This window comes from Symphodus melops, assembly GCF_947650265.1.
Source record: "Symphodus melops genome assembly, chromosome: 5".
Lineage (NCBI taxonomy): Eukaryota > Metazoa > Chordata > Actinopteri > Labriformes > Labridae > Symphodus > Symphodus melops.
Window position 1 is genome coordinate 13283537 of NC_136695.1, and position 18562 is coordinate 13302098.

Sequence of the window (18562 nt, forward strand, 5' to 3'; positions counted from 1 at the left end):
AGTCATGTTTTTCAGTGCTCTTGTAAATATTAGGTTAATAAACATCTTATTAAGCTAACGTTTAGCTATCTTATCAAATCCGCTGATTAGATCGATGAAGCATAACGGTCGTGACGTCATTACAAACCAACCGCGGTGTAGTTTGCGAGCGCATAACGTTAGCTTTTTACTTCTCTCGGCTGCATTAACTTTTTATATAACAATTTAACAAATAATTGTACTGTTAGGCTAATGTGCCTCTTCCGTATATCCTTATATGGGCCTCTTCCTTTTGCTTTAAAGTTGCAGCATAAACTCTATTGTCTTCTCCAGGTGCAGCACCTCAAGGACACCTTCTTTATCAGAAACTAACACACAAACATCACCTCGTCTCCGCTAAAACTTCTGCTGACACAGCACACGAACATTTTAGAGGAGGCATTTACTACTGTATATAATCCTGTGATTTCTTACATTCCTTGTCAACTCTCTGGTTTTGGTAGCTGATGTGCGAGTCAGCGAGGTTAGACCCTCAGCTGAGACAACGCCCTCCGTATCTGCATTGTATCTCCTTGCTTTATTAAACTTGCTGGTTTGTTCAATTTGAACATGAGTCTCTTCTCTCCCTTCTCTAAGAAAACCACCACGCACAAGGTGACTCAAAAAAACCCTGAACACTCTTCAAACTTCATATAATTTATGTTCATCTGTAAAGAAAACGTGTGTTTGACACATAGCTTATTTTCTGCAATGATCCAAAATCCAATGCAAAAATCCCACAGGCGAATTTTCGTAGGAACCACCGGTGTCATTTTTTCGGGTTGGCCTACAAAAATACGTCATTACTATACCAGTATATAGCTTACATTTAGTAAGTTGAACGACATCGCTCTCTGGTGGCTATTTCTTCACATTAGGCCTGCATTAAATCGACAATCTTTTAGTTTCCCCTTGACGGCGCGATGATCTCTTGGATCGATTGTGCAGGTCTACAGTCAACAATGGCAGGCGTCGAGGCTAACATTACACAACCTGCTAAGGTGGAAACATCCAAAACAGGCAGTGTACCCACCGAGGGCTACGACAAGAAATGTATTTTCTGCAGGATTGTAAACAATGAGCTGGGCACGGAGCTTCTTCACTGTGTGAGACTATTCACTGTGTGTGTGTGTGTGTGTGTGTGTGTGTGTGTGTGTGTGTGTAGGTGTGTGTAGGTGTGTGTAGGTGTGTGTGTGTGTGTGTGTGTGTGGGGGGGGGGGGGGGGGGGGGGGTTGTGTTGTAATACATGTACAGTTACGTCTGTTGTGTCAACTGAACTCTAGTATGATTTGATCTTTTTTAAATACTATGAATCCTGAATAAATTGAGCCTGTTTTACCTGAACGCTCTCCAGTTGTAAGTTAGTTTGTAAACCACGTATTAAAGAGATGATGAGTGCAGTTACAGACACAAACATATAACAAACACTCACTTAAAGTTAAACTATAAAAGCCACTGAAGTAACCATTGTAGCACAAACCCTTTTAAATGTGTATATTATGGGTTTTTTCCCACCTCTGCAACAGGATGAGGAACTCTCATGTTTCAGAGACATCAAACCTGGAGCCCCTCACCATTACTTGGTTGTCCCATCCAAACATGTTGGAAACTGTAAATCACTCAGTAAAGAACATGTGCCTTTGGGTAAGGATTGATTTTGTTACTGACAAAGGTGCATTTAGAAGAAACACAATACAAATGTGTGACAATTTCCTCTCTATGTGAACAGACAGTTTTACTATTACCCAATCACTAACTAATGACTGAGTAATTATGAAGCTCGCTGTAAAGTAAAGAAGCACCTGTTGTTTAACTTTGAGTGAATTCAACATTTTAATGGCAATTTTTGTGTTTAAAAACTACATTTTTGTTTTCCCTCCCAGTCAATCGGATGGTGGAGATAGGGAAAGAGATCCTGCAGAAGAACAATGTAACAGACCTTAGTGATGTCAGGTGGGTAATGTTTCATTGTGATATGTTATTACAAAGGGAGCACAGACTTCACTCAAGCAGCTTATGCCACTTGAAGTTATTCATCACAGGGGACAGCTTGGTTCTACACGTAGTGACTGATACATGACTGTGAGGTATACTACCTCTCTGAAAATCAATAATTGATACTGTGCCTGTATAGACAGAAACCAAGCAAATAATCCCCACTCATGGCAGACAGTCACAAACATTTTTGTCACCACGGTATCTACTAGAGTAAACAAAGGACTGTATTTACCATGCTAACAGCAGCACTTAATCTAATTTACATCATCATTCACTTATTTTGGTTTCATAACGTGTGTGCCGCTGTAATGATGAAACAATCAGTGGAATCTTTTTCTGTCCCAGCAGAGATGCTGCTTGCTGTGAAAACCTTTCTTTGTTTCTTGTCTTCATATCTGCAGGTTTGGTTTTCATTGGCCCCCATTTTGTTCTGTCACACACCTACACCTTCACGTCCTGGCACCTGCCAGTCAAATGAGCTTCATGTCCCGCCTCTTCTACAGACTCAACTCTTATTGGTTCATCACAGTAAGCAAACTCTCCATTATGTATTTCAATGCCACATCAGTGATACATAGGTTAAGATGAGAAAACATTAAATAGTGTTTTGTAGTCTCAAGTTTTTGGCAAGGTGTTGTTCATTTACATTGTGAATTTGAAAATGTGTGGAAAAGAACAAAATCATAAAATAGTTTTATTTAATGTCTTCATGCACATTTGTCCTTTCATTGTTAAGTTTCTAATTCGAGGCCACTTTAGCTACAAAGTAAGGTGGTGATTCACTAAATATCAATGTATTCTTGAGTGTAAAATGTAATTAGTTGGATCACATTGTAGCCATGGCACTGTCATTTTGTTTATCTTGGTGAAAAATAAAACAGTACTGTTGTTATTCTAACTTTCACAGTGTCCACATCTTATTTGTTGCAGGCAGACCAGCTAATTGACCTTCTCAACTCTAAAGGAGAGACCAACTGATAACGTGCTCTGGATCCAGTTGTTATACCACCTGACTGCTTTCAGAGGGACTGAAACAGCTCCCTTCTCGCAGATGTCATTTTTGACAATACTCATTAACTTGGTCTATTTTTTGTGCGGCCAATGACAGTTTTTATTAAACCAGTGACATTATTGTATCAGGGGATTACATTGGTTTACTCTTTGGTATCAGAATGTTTCAAATTGACATTTTCGAAAATGAAAGTTTGAAGAAAGCCAAAGTTTATTTCTGGCAAAAAAAATCCAACATTCTTCAAAGCTCCACTTTTACAGAAAAGGTGAATTTAATCTCCATTTATTTGCTCTGAAATGTGTGCATGAACATAATGGACCAACGCTTAACTTAAAGTAAAGGTGATTCTCATTGAACAATTGTTGTTTTAAGATCACTTTAATCATCAGTTTAAAGCCAAACACACCAATATAAGTCACTCACAAATGATTTGATTTGTTTACATGCACGACTGCCTTGATGTTTTGCAGCTTGAGGTCATGCATGTATGGACAATGTTGTATGAAACAGTTTTAAGAAAAAGCAGTTTGATATTGTAATGTATTGTTAGCCTATGTGTACTCTGATTTCTTTAACTACTGTATGAAGGGTCTCTTTACTGAAGGGCATTTTGTGTCATAGCTGAGATCACTATCACTCAGAGCACAGAGACACCATCATTCATTATTAATACAGCTACTTTACAGTGGAAGCAGCTTCATCATCCTCTGAAGAATGTAAAGTATGCTTGGAGCTTCTCACAAGCACTGAGATATAGTGGTGTATTGGCTGATATATGCTAATTTATATTTAATTTATGATGTGAAAATGGTTAGTTTACTTCCTGGAAAGCGTGTTAAATATAAATACAACATGCTATACTTTTTTTATGTACACTACCAGTCAAAGGTTTGGACACACCTGATTGAAACCCATGTTATTTTCTCAAGTTTGATTTAAAGGCTTATGCTTAGATGTTTGACGTGTGATTCTTATATGAATAGAAAAAAATCTGTTAATTCCTATGTATGTATGCATTTCTTTCCAAAACAAAAGTGAAGTTATCTGTTTTATTTGTATTTTTATATCTACTATTATTCAAAAATGTTGAAAATAATCAAACATATTAGTAGGTGTGCCCTGGACACAGCTTACAGTAGCTATATTATAATAAGGATACTGTACTATTGATAATGCGGTTACTGTTGTGTGTTCAAACTTTTGACTGGTAGTGTATAAAAAGGGACTTAAAAAACAAAAAACATACTTCATGTAATGTAATCAAGCTTATGCACTTTATAAATGAGTTTTATTACAATAAATAATGTATTGCTGCTTCTCAGTGTCTTTCCATTGAAGTGATGTATCAGTTTACATTGTCTCATCATCATTAGTTTAACTACATGAGTCAGTGCTTACTGTTAACAAAGAACCTCAAAGCAGAAAGGATATAATTATTTATTAACATACCAAGAGCAGAACTTTCTCAATGATCATTCTACGACTATCTCTCAGCTAAAAAAGTCAATCTAATGCACCTCTGCAATGTTTCTTTGGCCGCAGAGATTATGGCGTATTTATATCAATGCACAGTAGACGCAACACATTTAGCACATACTTCTAATCTCTTAATTGTATACAGGTTGCATCACGATAAAGTCCACTAGTAGTACGTATTTTAAAGCACCATGTTTTTTCTTTGGGTCTAACTGACTTTATTTCATCTGCTTTCTCTACATTAAAAAGATAGACTATGAAATATGATAAAGAAGATAACTTAAACAAAGATCTGGACCATAAACTTTACCTCTACATTGTTGGTAAATCTTACACCATGAACTTTTCTAAATGTGCTATTGTTTAAAACAACTATGTCACAAAATACATGAGGCTAAAATTAACATACAGTATTTGCAAGCCCTTAAACCTCTATTACCAGCATTTTTTCACAGATCGACATGCTGACAACTTCTGTGATTGCTGAAGATTGTTGCTTATTATTATTTTGAGGTAGCTCTGTACTGCATGTAACTTGAAACATTATGTTTGCCAAGTTTATTACAGCAACAGAGTTATAACTGTATGGTCATCCTTCCCCTGCCACAGCATCTCCCCCTCAAAGTCAACCAGCCCCTGTTTCCTTGCTCGTAGAAGAATCCCAACCAGTTTATTCGAGATGGTCACATAATGTTCAAACAGTTTCCCAAATTCAACAGCAATCACTTTCCCATCCAGATCTCTGCCCATAGGCTGTCCGATGTTCCTTATAACCCCACACAGCTCCTGAACTTCTCTGCAAATGCGTGTGTGAGCATCCTTTCCCCGCTGCTCTGTCATGGATCCCTGCAGGGGCTTCCCATAATCGTCCTGACCTCTTTGAGGGACCACAACATTGGGCTTGGAGTTATTACTGAAGGGGTTGTGCTTCTGGTACTCTTGGTGCTCATGGGACCACTTCTGCCAGTTCTCCTTCAGGCCTTTCACAGAGACGATGGATGCTGCAGCATCATCTCTTACCTGGGCAGGAGCCGGGACATCATCATCATTAGTCTCCAGGACATCAGAGCTCTGGCTGTTTGTTTCCATAACTGGTTGTGCTGTGAGGCAAAAATTACAAAGCATTAGTTATTTCGGCATAAAGGAATACAACACACTTACTGAAGAATAGATCTCTACCATTTCTATTGCTTAATAATTAAATATCTATGAGGTTTGGATTTTAATGTGAATATTTCGATCCAACTTACTGTTGTTCTCAATCTGCAAATGAACCCTAGAAAACGAATGGCTTTGAGTTTAGCATTGCTTAACTCACAGTCTAAACAAACTTAATTGACATCAAGGAAAATAGAGGTAACAGGGTCAAATATTATTATACTATAAGTTCATCATCAAAATAAGTTAGATTTGTTAAGGAAAAACAGCACAGAGACAGCCAGACGTTCAGAATTAACAATGGTCAAACTTACAGACTGGATCAGACCTCTCTTCACTCGATATTACATTGTATCCAAAGTGCACAGACAATGTTGTGACAACTTAACAACAGAGCTCCATAGCTGACTGCAGCTATGTGCGTCTGCTTTTCTGTCACAAAACAAAACCACTGTGATGGACACCTGAGCCAGCCAGTGGCATGTAAGAGGAGATCCAAGCAGCCAATCACTGATAAGAGAGGCCGAGCAGGTGCCTCTAAAGCAAAGCAGATTACTACAGAAGGGTTTATGCAATAAAGGAGAAAAGGAAGGCAGTGTATCCCCCACACATAGCTATACACATAGATAGGGTCATTTAAACAAACGTTTGGTAACATAAGAAACATGTTTTAAACAAATTTTACTTTAGTTGTTTTAAATAATCCGAATTTTTATCGAAAGCCCACAAAACTCGTGGACACACTGGTTTCCAGGAAGTTGATTTGAATAAAACACGTGGCACAGTTTAACTTCAGAAAACACTTTTTATAAACTTGAAAGAAATACCTTCATTCTTAAACATTTGTGGTGACTTTGTGCTCAGGCGGTACCTTGCCTCACATTACGGTTTCGAGTCGGACGTGTTTTGAAGCCGCATCAAAATGGCGACCACCCTTAGCCGATCATGCCTTCAATATCTGATTCATCTCGCCCAAGATAATTTGGACTTCAGGTTACCGGTAACCTCAGTTAACTCTTGCTCTCAGTTACTTGTTTAGCTTTTTTTCCTTGTTAATATTGTAGTCCAGTCATTTGTTCATGAAGCAGGAACAAGCTAACACATTAGCTCATGTGTCGCTGCAGCCGTCTCGTATTACATTAAAACTTTAGTTTCTCAAGCTTTGAGGACTCTTATTATGACAATAAACAGATGGGCATTATAACATGCATAATGTTTTGCTTTTCTTCAAAATTGTAAACTCATCCGTGGATCTCAATAAAGGGGGGAACTGTATGTTTATACACGTAGGCACACTTGAAGGCGCGGATTAAATCTGAAAAAACTAACTGAACGATGAGAAGGGTACCTGTACATAGAGAAACATATATGTTGTAGATGTTTTTACTAGTCTTTAGTTACCTTAAGTGATATCCTAAGTCCCAAACTATCCCCTCAAGTACTGTATTGTCACACTTTTTATTCAATCTAATTTACATTTTGAGTATAATTGATTATAAAGCATGATCATTAGTGATTTCTAAACATTTTCTTTTTTCAGGAAATTAAGGCTTTGCTGGCGCTCAGAGGGAAACCCTTCCATCCCAGAGCAAACTTTACAGAAAAGGTCTGAAAGTCAAATGTACAGTCTGCTTTCATTGCTTTTCATCTGATTGTGATAAACACACTGGTTATGAAAGACATCTGCATCTAAAGGTTTTGTCCTGTAGATCTCATTCCTCTAAGTAACTCCCCATCGCATATGCTCTCTCTTTAGTCTCCTTTCTGGTGTCTGGATGGTTTGTGTGAGGATGATGTACGGGGCATCATGGCCAGATCAGTGTGTGCAAAGTAAGTTTTTTTATTTTTTATCTTTAGTAGATATGAAGTGATGAAATGACCTTGTAAATGTTCCACACAATAGCCTACATGTGTCTCAGCTGTCTCAGCTGATGTGCCGCTCTAGTTTATGCTGCATTACTCTTTCAGGTCTGCTTTTGAACTCTGGGGTCATGGACAAACGCACAGTGAACTCAAAACATCCCTCTTGAAGTACCCATCGGAGAACATGGTTTGTGAAGCTTCGGCTTAAAGTTCGATCTTGTTGAAGGACCAATCCCTGCACTTATATGAAACCTCTATTTGGCCCACAGAGAGTCTAAGCTCTTTTTCTCCTCCACGTACTCACACAGTTACCGTTCATGCACAAAGACTCAACATACAAAATCAATGTCTACACTTTCAACAAGACTTTGGAGTTTGCAGACAGAATCAAAAGGATAGATGTAAGTATGTATGTGTTTGGATGTGAAAACATATATGTTGTTCATTTGCTGCTCTGTGTGCCTTTTCAATTGCCCCCCCGGGTACAAATAAAGTTAATTGAGTGGAATTGAAATGTATGGTGTATGTTCATCTTTGGATTTCTCTGTTGATGTGCAAGATATCATGTGTTAAATTGTTACAACAGGCTTTGGAGTATCTCCCGTTTGAGGGCACAGTGAGTCTGAAAAGCCCTGAAAACATCTTCTGTCTACTGGAAGACTACGGCACAGACCCCAACAACATCCCCGAGCAGCCAAACTACATCTATTTTGGCCGATGGGTGAGATTCAGTACTTTGCACTTGATTTCTAAAACGGAATCTGCACTCGAGCAATATTTCCTCCTTTTATTCTTCCGCACCAGATAGCAGATGGACAGCGTGAACTGATTCGCTCTCACAGTGTAAAGAACAGGCACTTTATAGGAAACACCAGTATGGATGCTGGGCTCTCCTTCATTATGGCCAACCACGCCAAAGTTAAAGAGAGCGACCTGGTATTCGACCCGTTTGTTGGCACAGGTAATATAATCCTGGCACGTGTGTGGAGAATTCAGTGTCAATAAATGGGTTCTGATTGTTCTGTTTGTTGTAGGGAGCCTGTTGGTAGCTTGCTCTCAGTTTGGAGCTTATGTTTGCGGAACAGATATCGATTTCAACACCATTCATGGAAAAGGTTGGTTTTGTCTACTAAAAGCTTAAACTGCATGCTAACTGCTGTATAGTATGCTGTGTATTTACCTCCTGCTTTTAACACCATATTCTACGACAAATATTGCTTTAGAAAACCAGATTTTGTCTTTGTCTTTCAGGTAGGTCGAGTCGTAAAAGCCAGAAGTGGCGAGGACCCGATGAGAACATCCGAGCTAACCTGCGGCAGTACGGGACAGAGAAGATGTATGTCGATGTTATGGTGTCTGATGCCTCCAAGCCTGTGTGGAGAGAGGCTGCGCTGTTTGATGCCATCATCACTGATCGTAGGTCATCAAGTTCATCTTCACATCCCACTAATACCGCTGAAGACTTTGCTGAGTATCTAACGTGTGAAGTGTCCTCTGTCTTTTTTTGTTTTGTTTTTATTGTGCTGTAAAGCTCCGTACGGTATCCGCGAGTCTACAAGGAGAACTGGCTCTCATAAAGACATCACTAAACCTCATGATGGCGTGTAAGTTCACCCGAGGCCCTTTGACTTTTAGACTAAATGGATCTCATAGGTCTCTAGTGGGGCTGTGATTTTTTTCACAACTCGCTCAAATTATGACTTTCTGATTTTTAATTTCTTCTAGGAAAAAAAAAACAACAACAAAGAAATCATTCAAACAAGTTCTGTTTTATTTTGTCAATAAATTGTAACAACATGAAACTGTATTTCCTTTTGAGATGAATAACGTCACGTGTATTTCTTCTTCAGAAAAGTTCAACCTGTAAACTTGTCTTTAAAAGTAAACTATGCAGTTTCAGGGTAAAGCCAAAGTACAGATCAGCGGCGGAGTATGTTAAAGAGAAAATAAATGTATTTTTCAATGATTTTATCCACTCATCACCAAGCCCTGTTCTCAAGGCATAAAATATTTGTTACTAACTACAGTGAACCTTTGTGTTAGTTTAGAGATGTTGCCTTGTCAGTCTTAAATCTTTTCTACAAGGCATGTTTGAAAGTCAGACATTTTCTGTGAAATGTCTGATAATGTGTCTGTGGTCTAACCACGTATGTGTATTTGTTTTTTTCTTCTTAAGCTACGTTGAGTCTCACGTCCCTGTCACTCAGGCGTACCACCTGAGCGACATCTTCATGGATCTCTTACACTTCTCTGCCCTCCACCTGGTCATGGGTGGGAGGCTTGTCTACTGGCTGCCTGTCTACAGACCAGAGTGAGTATTCAGATTTATTGTGTTGTAATTTATACTGTTTGAAACGCCGAGCATGCTGCTGCAGTCACACTTTCATATCCGCTGGACAAGAGGAACTTTAGATTCACTGTTTTTAGTGACTTAAAAGGGAACTTTGGATATGTGGCAAATATTTTTCTATCTTTGTTGAAAACATGTCTCCTTGTCAGATGGTTTTGGATGTGAGAAGAAGTTTGGAGTTTTCTTTTAGGCTTAGATTGAGGTGCTTTTCTGCCACTAGGGGGCAGACTGACGCCATAAAAGCTGAACTCTCAAATATAAATAGTTTGGAACACAATCACAGTCACTTAATGTCTTAATAAGGATTCACAGAGGTTTTATGTAATTTAAACATGATGAACCATATATAGTATTTACATAGATGTTAGTATTTAACCAAAAGAAGTCTACATGGTAAGTTGGCCGCAGCGACTGTCCGTCAATACTCATGGTGACGAATGACTTGATGACTTACGATGAACTTTAAGCCCTTGGGGACTGTTTATCAATCTCTGAGTCTATGTCCAGTAAGTTTTCATAGAAAGATATGCACTTTGTTTATTTCCCTCAAACGTTTCCCTGTAGCTATATCCTATTAAACATCACCCTGCAACTGTAACTACCTGTGTGAATGACGGTGTTTGAACTGGGGAGTTACAGGTGTGTTGAGGTGTTTTACAGTAAACCACAACTGACGACTCCTTTATGTGTGTGTCCCATAAGAGGGATCTTCTGAAACAAAGTTGCATATTGTTCCATTTGCTTTGCATTAGCAGAAAATAAGAGCTGACTTTGAGAGCAGGTGTTCTACTGTAAATGTGTAAACCACAACAGAGAGTGACACCAACAGACGTTAGGGAAATAATACCCCTGCAGGGCTGGCACTCCTTTTCCTCACTTATCATAAGAGCAAGGAGGAGATGAGATAATCCTGCATCCTCTGGTTTTTAGACTGTGTGGCTATGGAAATGTGAGGGGGAAAAGAACAATGTCTTAATCCTTATGAAGACATTGTTCTTTTGGCCCTTTGGATAAACACACAGGCGTAGTCTCCAGTCCATTCAGCCTTTGTGTGTATGCATCAGTGCATTTACATGTGTCTGTGTGGTCCTGTGTATGAAGCCGTGCACACATATGTGTCATCATGTTCACACATTTGTCTTTGCTACTCATCTACCGGTGGCTGACTCCGTGCCTGACAGAGCGCCGAGCCAAAATAAACGTCTGAGGCCGGGAGAGTCAGATCTGTTAACTATCTGTGTGTGTGTGTGTGTGTGTGTGTGTGTGTGTGTGTGTGTGTGTGTGTGTGTGTGTGTGTGTGTGTGTGTGTGTGTGTGTGTGTGTGTGTGTGTGTGTGTGTGTGTGTGTGTGTGTGTGTGTGTGTGTGTGTGTGTGTGTGTGTGTGTGTGTGTGTGTGTGTACAGTCACGTGTATAAACCTAGCCTGTCTCCTGGGCCTAATCTAGGGCTCTACGGGGGCGATATCGGGTTTCTGTCACCCCAACATTCGTCTTTATCAGAATCCATGTCTGTGATAGAAACACAAGATTGTGTGTGTCTGCCTGCCTCATTGGAATGTGTGTGTGTGTGTGTATGCGTGAGCATGCTTGCTTGTGTGTGATGACAGGTGACACAAAGTCCTGTCAGCAAAAGACGACGTCTAGACCTGGTCAGACCCCTCACCCTCTCTCCCCTTTTCTAAACTGAGAAAAATAAATGAAGGAAGAAAAAGTATCAAGACAGATGATGGAAAATCTGTCATCACAGCCATAAAGTGACCTAATTACAACATAAACAAGTGAAGCAAAGTCATAAAGTATGCGTATTGTCAGCAGTAAGGTGACGCATGTGTCACAGACTGTAAATGGACTGTTTTCATTTTGAGGTCATTCATTTTTATTCTAACGTATCCCTCTGGACATCCAGATAAATCTCTCACTTCATGGTTCTGTCAACTTTACTAGAGGCCACTGTCCACTGCTCCGGCAGCAGATTTGAGCTGCATTAAAACTGAGGTTACATGCATCGGCTTGTTTCTTTAATATATGTTTTTGTCAGATCGTGTATTTTAAATTGTATTTACTTTGCGTAGATGAGTGGTTCCAGAAACTTTTTTTCCTTGGAGCCCCCTCTTCTTGTATCTCAGAAAAGGTGGGACCCCTGAACACCCAATGCAGAAAAAAGATACTTAGCTGATGAAATAAACACTAATTTAAAGATTTTTCATTGATAAAATCCCAACAGAATAAGTCTATACACAGTTGTTCTTCCTAAAAGGGCTGTGGATAAAGTGTCCACAAAGTTTTTTTTACCATGATTTTATTTGATATGTTCAAATCTCATTTTGACAACCTCAGAGAAGACAGAGCCCCGGGGAGCCCTTTAGAGCATGCACATTGATCATGAACAGACATACAGGACATGTCCTGTCTCAAATAGAGTCAGGGATGGTGCATCATAGACAGAGTCATCTGAATCATCTGTCTCTGTACCGCGCTGCCTTGTTATAAACTCTGCTGCTCAAGGATCACAGTATGATCTGTACAAACTCTCCATCTTTGCCTCCCAGAAAGTGCCGTTCCACAATTCGAGCATCCGAGCGTTCACGAAAACGAATGATCTGTTGGAGGAGAAATGTGGAGACGATCTGCGTTTGGTTTCGATGTAGATTTGAATCATAATTTGTTACGGCTTTTGTATTCCTTTTTCTTTCATTTTATTTTGTGTGTGAAGAAGGTAAAAATTGCTTTTAGACATTCTTGTATCATGTTTAGTGGAGATGCTTTGCCGTTATTTGATGTTGATTTAATGCGAGAAATTGTAATATAAAACCTTGCTAATAAAAAAAAGAAAAGGGACGCAAATCATGGAATTTACCACTGCAATAATTTGCCTTAAACAAATATGAACAATCTTAAACCCAGAGGTAAACTATGAGCCTGATGCTGATGCTGTAAAATCATCAAAGTGAAGGATCCTGGTATCTTATATAGCCTACCTTTTATTTTCATTCACACCTTGAGGTTATTAGGATTATTTCACCGCTAAGAGGGCACAGGGAAAAGATTTTCAGATGACCTTTTTGTAGTCCATTTCCTTAAAAAACTGTAGTTTCACCAAGGCAGACCCGCGTCACTATCCTCTGCCGTCATCGCATTATTTTCACGTCGCCCAGTGGAAATGTGGTCGGATTGTCAAAACAACACGATCATCTTTACTTTAGTCCTATGAATTCCCTCCTCACACCTTTCTTTAAGCCCATGACGTTTTCACGGGCTTAAGGTAAAGTAGATAGGAGGGACAATCCGAATGCACCCTCAATCTCCTGGATGCGTCACCTCTAGTCACCGTCAGTATTGCCTGGTCGTGTGAAAGAAATAAGCAACCTGGTCTCTGGAAATAAGCCCAAAACAATCGACTTAGCTCTTCTCAACGATAATACAGTATATACCCAGCCATGTCCAAATCAAAATTTGGGCGTGTCAGATTTTCACAAACATGTTAACATGGTTTAACAATCATTTTGTGTCATTTTTTTTGCCGTCATGCATTGAAGCATATCTTAAGATCGAAATGTCATTTACATTTTCACTCCTCGTCATCTCTGCTCTCAAACTGCAGACAAAAAGTTTCTTTCAAAGTTTCAAAAATTAGCCATTCTGGTTCGTCTCTTTCTCCCACTCTTTCTAATATTTTCTTCCACATTTTCCCCACTTATGCTGGGCATTGTCACTCTGTCGCTCTGTCAGGTGTAGCTGTGCATGTGCGTGAGGATGCCAGATCGGGCGCTCGTGGTAACCAAGGAAACGGGGTTGTAGACACTAGACAGCTCCTGGAAAAGGACATACAAAATATTGCGTTTGTATTTGGCTTTATTGCGGAGAGCTGGGAGAGAATCAGTAGCAGTTAGGGAGCAAAGCAAGCTTAAATAAGCAACTATACTTTAGAAAACAAGCCCAAACCACAACCCGCGACTGAAGATATTTGCACGAGACTTTACAGGAAAACAAGCCCAAAGTCGCTTATAAAAAGCGGACCTGGCAACACTGGTCACCGTGATTCCGTAAACCAAAGAGGCCCACGTGTAACCATGGCAACATGGCTGACAAACAGTGACGTACAAATCCAACTTTCTGAGGGGGCGATTGTTACTGTGATGGTGGTCAGGAAAAAGTGCTACTGACATAAATATACAAACACATCAGGCTGTTAATAGGGCCTAACCTGGCCTGACTCGTGATGACAGACACTGCAGTCAACCTTTCAGGTCACTTTTTCCATCTTCATCCGAGCACTAAACACGCTTCCTTAACATAACTCGCTGTTTTCACACTACAATGTTCAAATGTCGTCGTAGTTTATTTGTACATGCGTCATGAACAAAAACTGTCCAGTCTGCATGAAGAACAAGAGCAATAGATCAAAACACACTTCGATGCACATCACACGATGTCAGATCACATAACTCCAATGCTTTACCACAGTTAAAGGATGTATCTGTTATCCGACACTCAACACGGCTCCTATTCCACATCACCGCACATTTTTAACCAAACGCTATTCATAGTCAGCACATATATATATTTTTTCTTTAACACTCAAAGTGGAATGGTCGACAAAGACAAGCAAATTAAATTTGTAATTTTGATTAGTTTTAGTACACAGGCGAAAAAGAAAGTAGCTCATGTAGCTCTTCAGGCGAGTTCACTTGAAAAGTAAGATGATCAAATGAAGAACACATGATTGATTTCCTTTCAGGTACCGTGAGGAAATGGTTCCTCTTCATCCATGTCTCCGGCTCATCAGTAACTGTGAGCAGACTCTTTCCAGCCACACCGCACGACGCCTCATCACCATGGAAAAGATCAAGGAGCCAGAGGTGTGTGCTGTTGCGATAGAGCTAATAATTACATTTACTGACACGAAACAGCAGAAAAGTAGTCGTTAACTACCACTATTTTCAAAATCTACCCCCCCCCCCAGTTGTTTCCTGGTTTGTACATGTGAGCATGAACAGCATCACACTTTGTTTATGTTAAACAGGATCATGTGTCTGCCTGTTCTTTTGAATGTTTTTTTTATAGTTCACAGAAATGTTTGTATATGCGTAACCACATACGCATGTGTCATGCTCATGTATGTATGATGTGCATATGTACATGTTTTTGCATGTTATTCTGAAGTCAGTGATGGTGTCTCTTTTCGGGTAAATCCTCAACATCTGGGTTTCATTTCTTTCTTTTATACTTGAAAACCTAAATGGGCTAATCACACATCATATGGAAAACAATCCATCTTTGAATCTGACATCCATTCCACTTCAAAACCCCAAATTGTTCCCATGAAGTACCCTGTATGACACTCACACAAAAACACACAGATGTGTGTTCTTCTCTCGCATCTATATAGCTGAGCGTGCAGAGAGAGCTCTCTCTTCCAAACAAACCTGAGCGCACGCCTATGGGAACTAAATAAACCAGGATGTCGTGTAATTCTATTAGATATGCATGAAATCACACAATTTCCAATGTTTCAACCACTGAATTGAGCCATAGTGCTGTGGAAGGTCGGTGGTTCGATCGCCGGCAGCCAAATAGTCAAAATGTCCTTTGCATATAAATGTGTATGAATAGGATTAGTTACTTTTGGTGGTCACTTACATAGCAGCCATCAGTGTGTGAGTGTGTAGGTGTGATCTGTTGTGTAAAAGCCCTTTGAGTAGTCAGAAGACTAGAAAAGCACTATACAAGCTCAAGTCCATTTACCAAATGTGGTCTGTTGAACGAGCACAGAAATGTCTCTTTGAACAGAAACCCATGTTCTCATTAATGGGGCGTGACATAATGTTATTGTTGGCCAAAAAAACCCGTCTTGATATAAAATAGCTCTAAACGTTTACTCTACCCTTGACCTGAATGATTTTTGGAATAGACAGTTGATCAGAGTTGATATTACAACACTTTGTATTTGATGTCCCTTTATCCTTCTTGATCCTGGTTCATGGATATTTAGTCAGTTATGGTTATTTCCCCTCAGTGTGGTCATGGAAACATTTCCAGGTTGCGTGGCAGCATTAATAAGCAGACGAGAGGTGTTGCTGAAAAATGACAAGCCCAATGTTGGAGTCATCATTTCCAAGTCAACTCACCTCATTATTCCTTCAACCAGCATTTCTCTTCCTTCATCCCTTCATTGATCTCCAGCAGCTACCTGACAGCCAACACAAACTGTTTATCTCAAGGACTCTTTACAGGTCATATGCATCCGTAGAAAACACTAAACTGTACAGGTCCTATTTGTTGACATGAACCCCTAACCCTAATGGATAAATGACACTGACAAAATAATCTGTTTTGGTTTTTTTCTGAACCGGAAAAAAGCTGTTATGGTTATATTTCCTAATAATTTATTATTGTGAAATTTGAAGTCTCAACATGTCCCTCAGGGAGGAGTGAAAGGCTGCTGTCTGTTGTCCAAGTTGATTTCCATTTTGTTTTTCTATTTACAGGCTTTATTCTGCAAATGTTAAAAAGATATTTGCTTCTGGAAGTTTTATAAAATCTTGTCGAAATTTATTAAAAACGTTTTCGGATGAAAAATAAAAACCTGTATTGCTTCAACTTCCACTTAAGGTCGCTAATCTCTCCAAATTTTGCCCTTGCAGGAATTAGACAGTCTGGCTCATCTGGAAGACCTCCACCTGAGCCCCTACCAGGGACACAACGCCTTCAGAGAAAAGTATTTCAGTGGATTAAACAAGAGGTGTGGCAAAGAAGAAGACAGACCTCATGTCAATGGAGAGTAAGATGAAGAATCAATAAAAAAGAAAAAGATAGAAAAACACGGTTTTAATGGACTGAAAGACGGAAACAAACTGAAACCTTTTGTTACCTTACTTTTTTATCTTTATCACTATTTTACCTAATTTGTTATTGCTTATATCTTTAAAATAAATGATTAAAAAAATAAATGTCCTTTAATGAGTACTAATACAGTTACACTTAACAAACATCTTATTAGTTGAATTGTAAATAAAGTTTTTGTAAATAATTAACCAAATTTTGAACTTTGAAGTGAGCATTTGGATTATGGTGTAAGAAAGTACACGAGTGTTTGAGTTGCACACTTCTGAGAGGATGGAGAAGCAACTGAATGGAAACTAGAATCAGTCCAGACTGAGATGTCCAATTAAGTAACTTTCATTCATCCTGCATGCCTGGCAAACACCCTCGTCTTTATAGAAACTCCTCTCCAGCTGTGTCTAACACAGACTTAGTGTTAACGTGAACGGTACCTATTCACACCACACCACACTGATGGCAGAGGCTGCTAAGTAAAGTGACCATTAGTATGAACTAATCCATACAAAATCCATCCTTATTCACAGGCAGAGGGAGCAATTTTGGCTTCAGCTTCTTGCCCAAGGACACTGACGTGCCTGGGGATCAAACCCCTGACCCTTTACTTGTGAGACCGAGTACCACTGAGCTTAATGCCTGCCCTGTATGTTCCACCATTTTAATTGGAGAATTCATTCAGAGAATTATACTTGCATCAATCAGCCGTGGAATATAAGTACTTGTTCCTATATAATGACCTCTTAACCATTTAAAAGAAAAATCATCGTTCCCCTATGTTGCCTCTCGAACAAAAATAGTTTCATTGTTCCAGACTGACCTGAAATGACTTCTGTTGTTGTTTTTGAATACCTCACAGACGCACTGTATGACTACAATTAAAGCTGTTGTTGTGCTTTATCCAGGCATGATTAGGTGAGAGAGGCCTCCCTGTGCAAGCAAGCGCCCAAATGAAAGGGCGTCCCCAGCTCGCCACACACCATTACAGTTAGTCAGCAGCTTTTGTTGTTTTCAAACCGCAGTTTACACGCAGCCCGGCTCGTTATTCATCTCCAGAGAGCACGCAGCAGGCCTTCATGCGACTTTCCCCTCGGCTCTGTTTATCAGTTGGGCCTCTGCCTCCTCACCACACTTTCCTATTCGCCCAGCTTCACAGGGTGAGAGTTTCAGGCACCATCACATGATATCAGGCTCCACATCGTTTGTGGTGCACTTTGTTTATCTCTCCACGGTGCCCGGTTGTTGTATATCTTTATTTCACAAAATTGAATGAATAATTCTCTCTCTCTCTCGCTCTGTCTCGCTCTCTCTCTCTCTCTCTCTTTCGATGTTTGCCACAACAAAAATCCCCTCTCAGAATAGGAACATAAATGCAAAGAGCTGTGTTTGAAGGGTGCTGTGTGTATGTGTTTGCTGTGCCACAGTGATGAACCATGTTTCATAAAAGCCCTCCGTCTCCAATGATCCAGACTATAATTAAGGAGGGGTGTGGGGGGGTTCCTCATTTCACCATGTAATTCTGTCCAGACGCTGTGGAAACTGTGTGTGTGTGTGTGTGTGTGTACTTGTTAGATCTGGTTTTGTTTAATGTTGGATGCTCACTGCAGCAGAACAGTTTCCTGGTGTAATCCAGTGGCAATAAAATAATTTGAGACTGAAACTGTAAACAAAAGGCATATCCAAACAATTGGTTTGGCTGTATATCATTCTCTAATCCTAACTTTTTCCCATTATCCCCTCTTTGATAGTCAGTGAAAAAGTGAGTAATTTTTTGTAACTGAGGCGCCATCCCTTCTTTTCTGTCACTCCACATCACCTCCTGCAGTCCTCCATGCCTCCCCTCCAACTCCTC

At 39.7% G+C, this 18562-nt stretch overlaps 3 protein-coding genes across 5 annotated transcripts; 2 read left to right on the plus strand and 1 right to left on the minus strand.

The window, feature by feature from the left end:
* Positions 1-893: 893 nt before the first annotated feature.
* hint3 (histidine triad nucleotide binding protein 3) lies at positions 894-4344 on the plus strand. Of its 2 annotated transcripts, none has more exons than XM_079345103.1 (5): positions 894-1019; positions 1545-1662; positions 1902-1971; positions 2418-2544; positions 2947-4344. In XM_079345103.1, the coding sequence occupies exons 1-5, from the start codon at positions 942-944 to the stop codon at positions 2992-2994; spliced, it is 441 nt and encodes a 146-aa protein (XP_079201229.1). In that variant the 5' UTR covers positions 894-941; the 3' UTR covers positions 2995-4344. The 2 variants fall into 2 exon arrangements, with proteins under 2 accessions (XP_079201229.1, XP_079201228.1); XM_079345102.1 differs by having other exon boundaries at positions 909-1124.
* Positions 4345-4451: 107 nt separating this feature from the next.
* On the minus strand, positions 4452-6557 carry LOC306824764 (actin-binding Rho-activating protein). 2 transcript variants are annotated; one of them, XM_079345100.1, is made up of 2 exons: positions 6490-6557; positions 4452-5604 (listed from the first exon to the last, which is right to left on the minus strand). In XM_079345100.1, exons 1-2 carry the CDS (start codon positions 6503-6505, stop codon positions 5066-5068), a joined length of 555 nt encoding a protein of 184 aa, XP_079201226.1. In that variant the 5' UTR covers positions 6506-6557; the 3' UTR covers positions 4452-5065. The 2 variants fall into 2 exon arrangements, with proteins under 2 accessions (XP_079201226.1, XP_079201227.1); XM_079345101.1 differs by lacking the exon at positions 6490-6557 and adding an exon at positions 5977-6070.
* trmt11 (tRNA methyltransferase 11 homolog) lies at positions 6458-16912 on the plus strand. The gene is made up of 13 exons (XM_079345099.1): positions 6458-6662; positions 7203-7268; positions 7419-7492; positions 7631-7712; positions 7834-7926; positions 8112-8246; positions 8330-8486; positions 8560-8640; positions 8777-8941; positions 9057-9129; positions 9702-9836; positions 14612-14732; positions 16518-16912. The coding sequence occupies exons 1-13, from the start codon at positions 6585-6587 to the stop codon at positions 16656-16658; spliced, it is 1401 nt and encodes a 466-aa protein (XP_079201225.1). The 5' UTR covers positions 6458-6584; the 3' UTR covers positions 16659-16912.
* The last annotated feature ends 1650 nt before the right edge of the window (positions 16913-18562 follow it).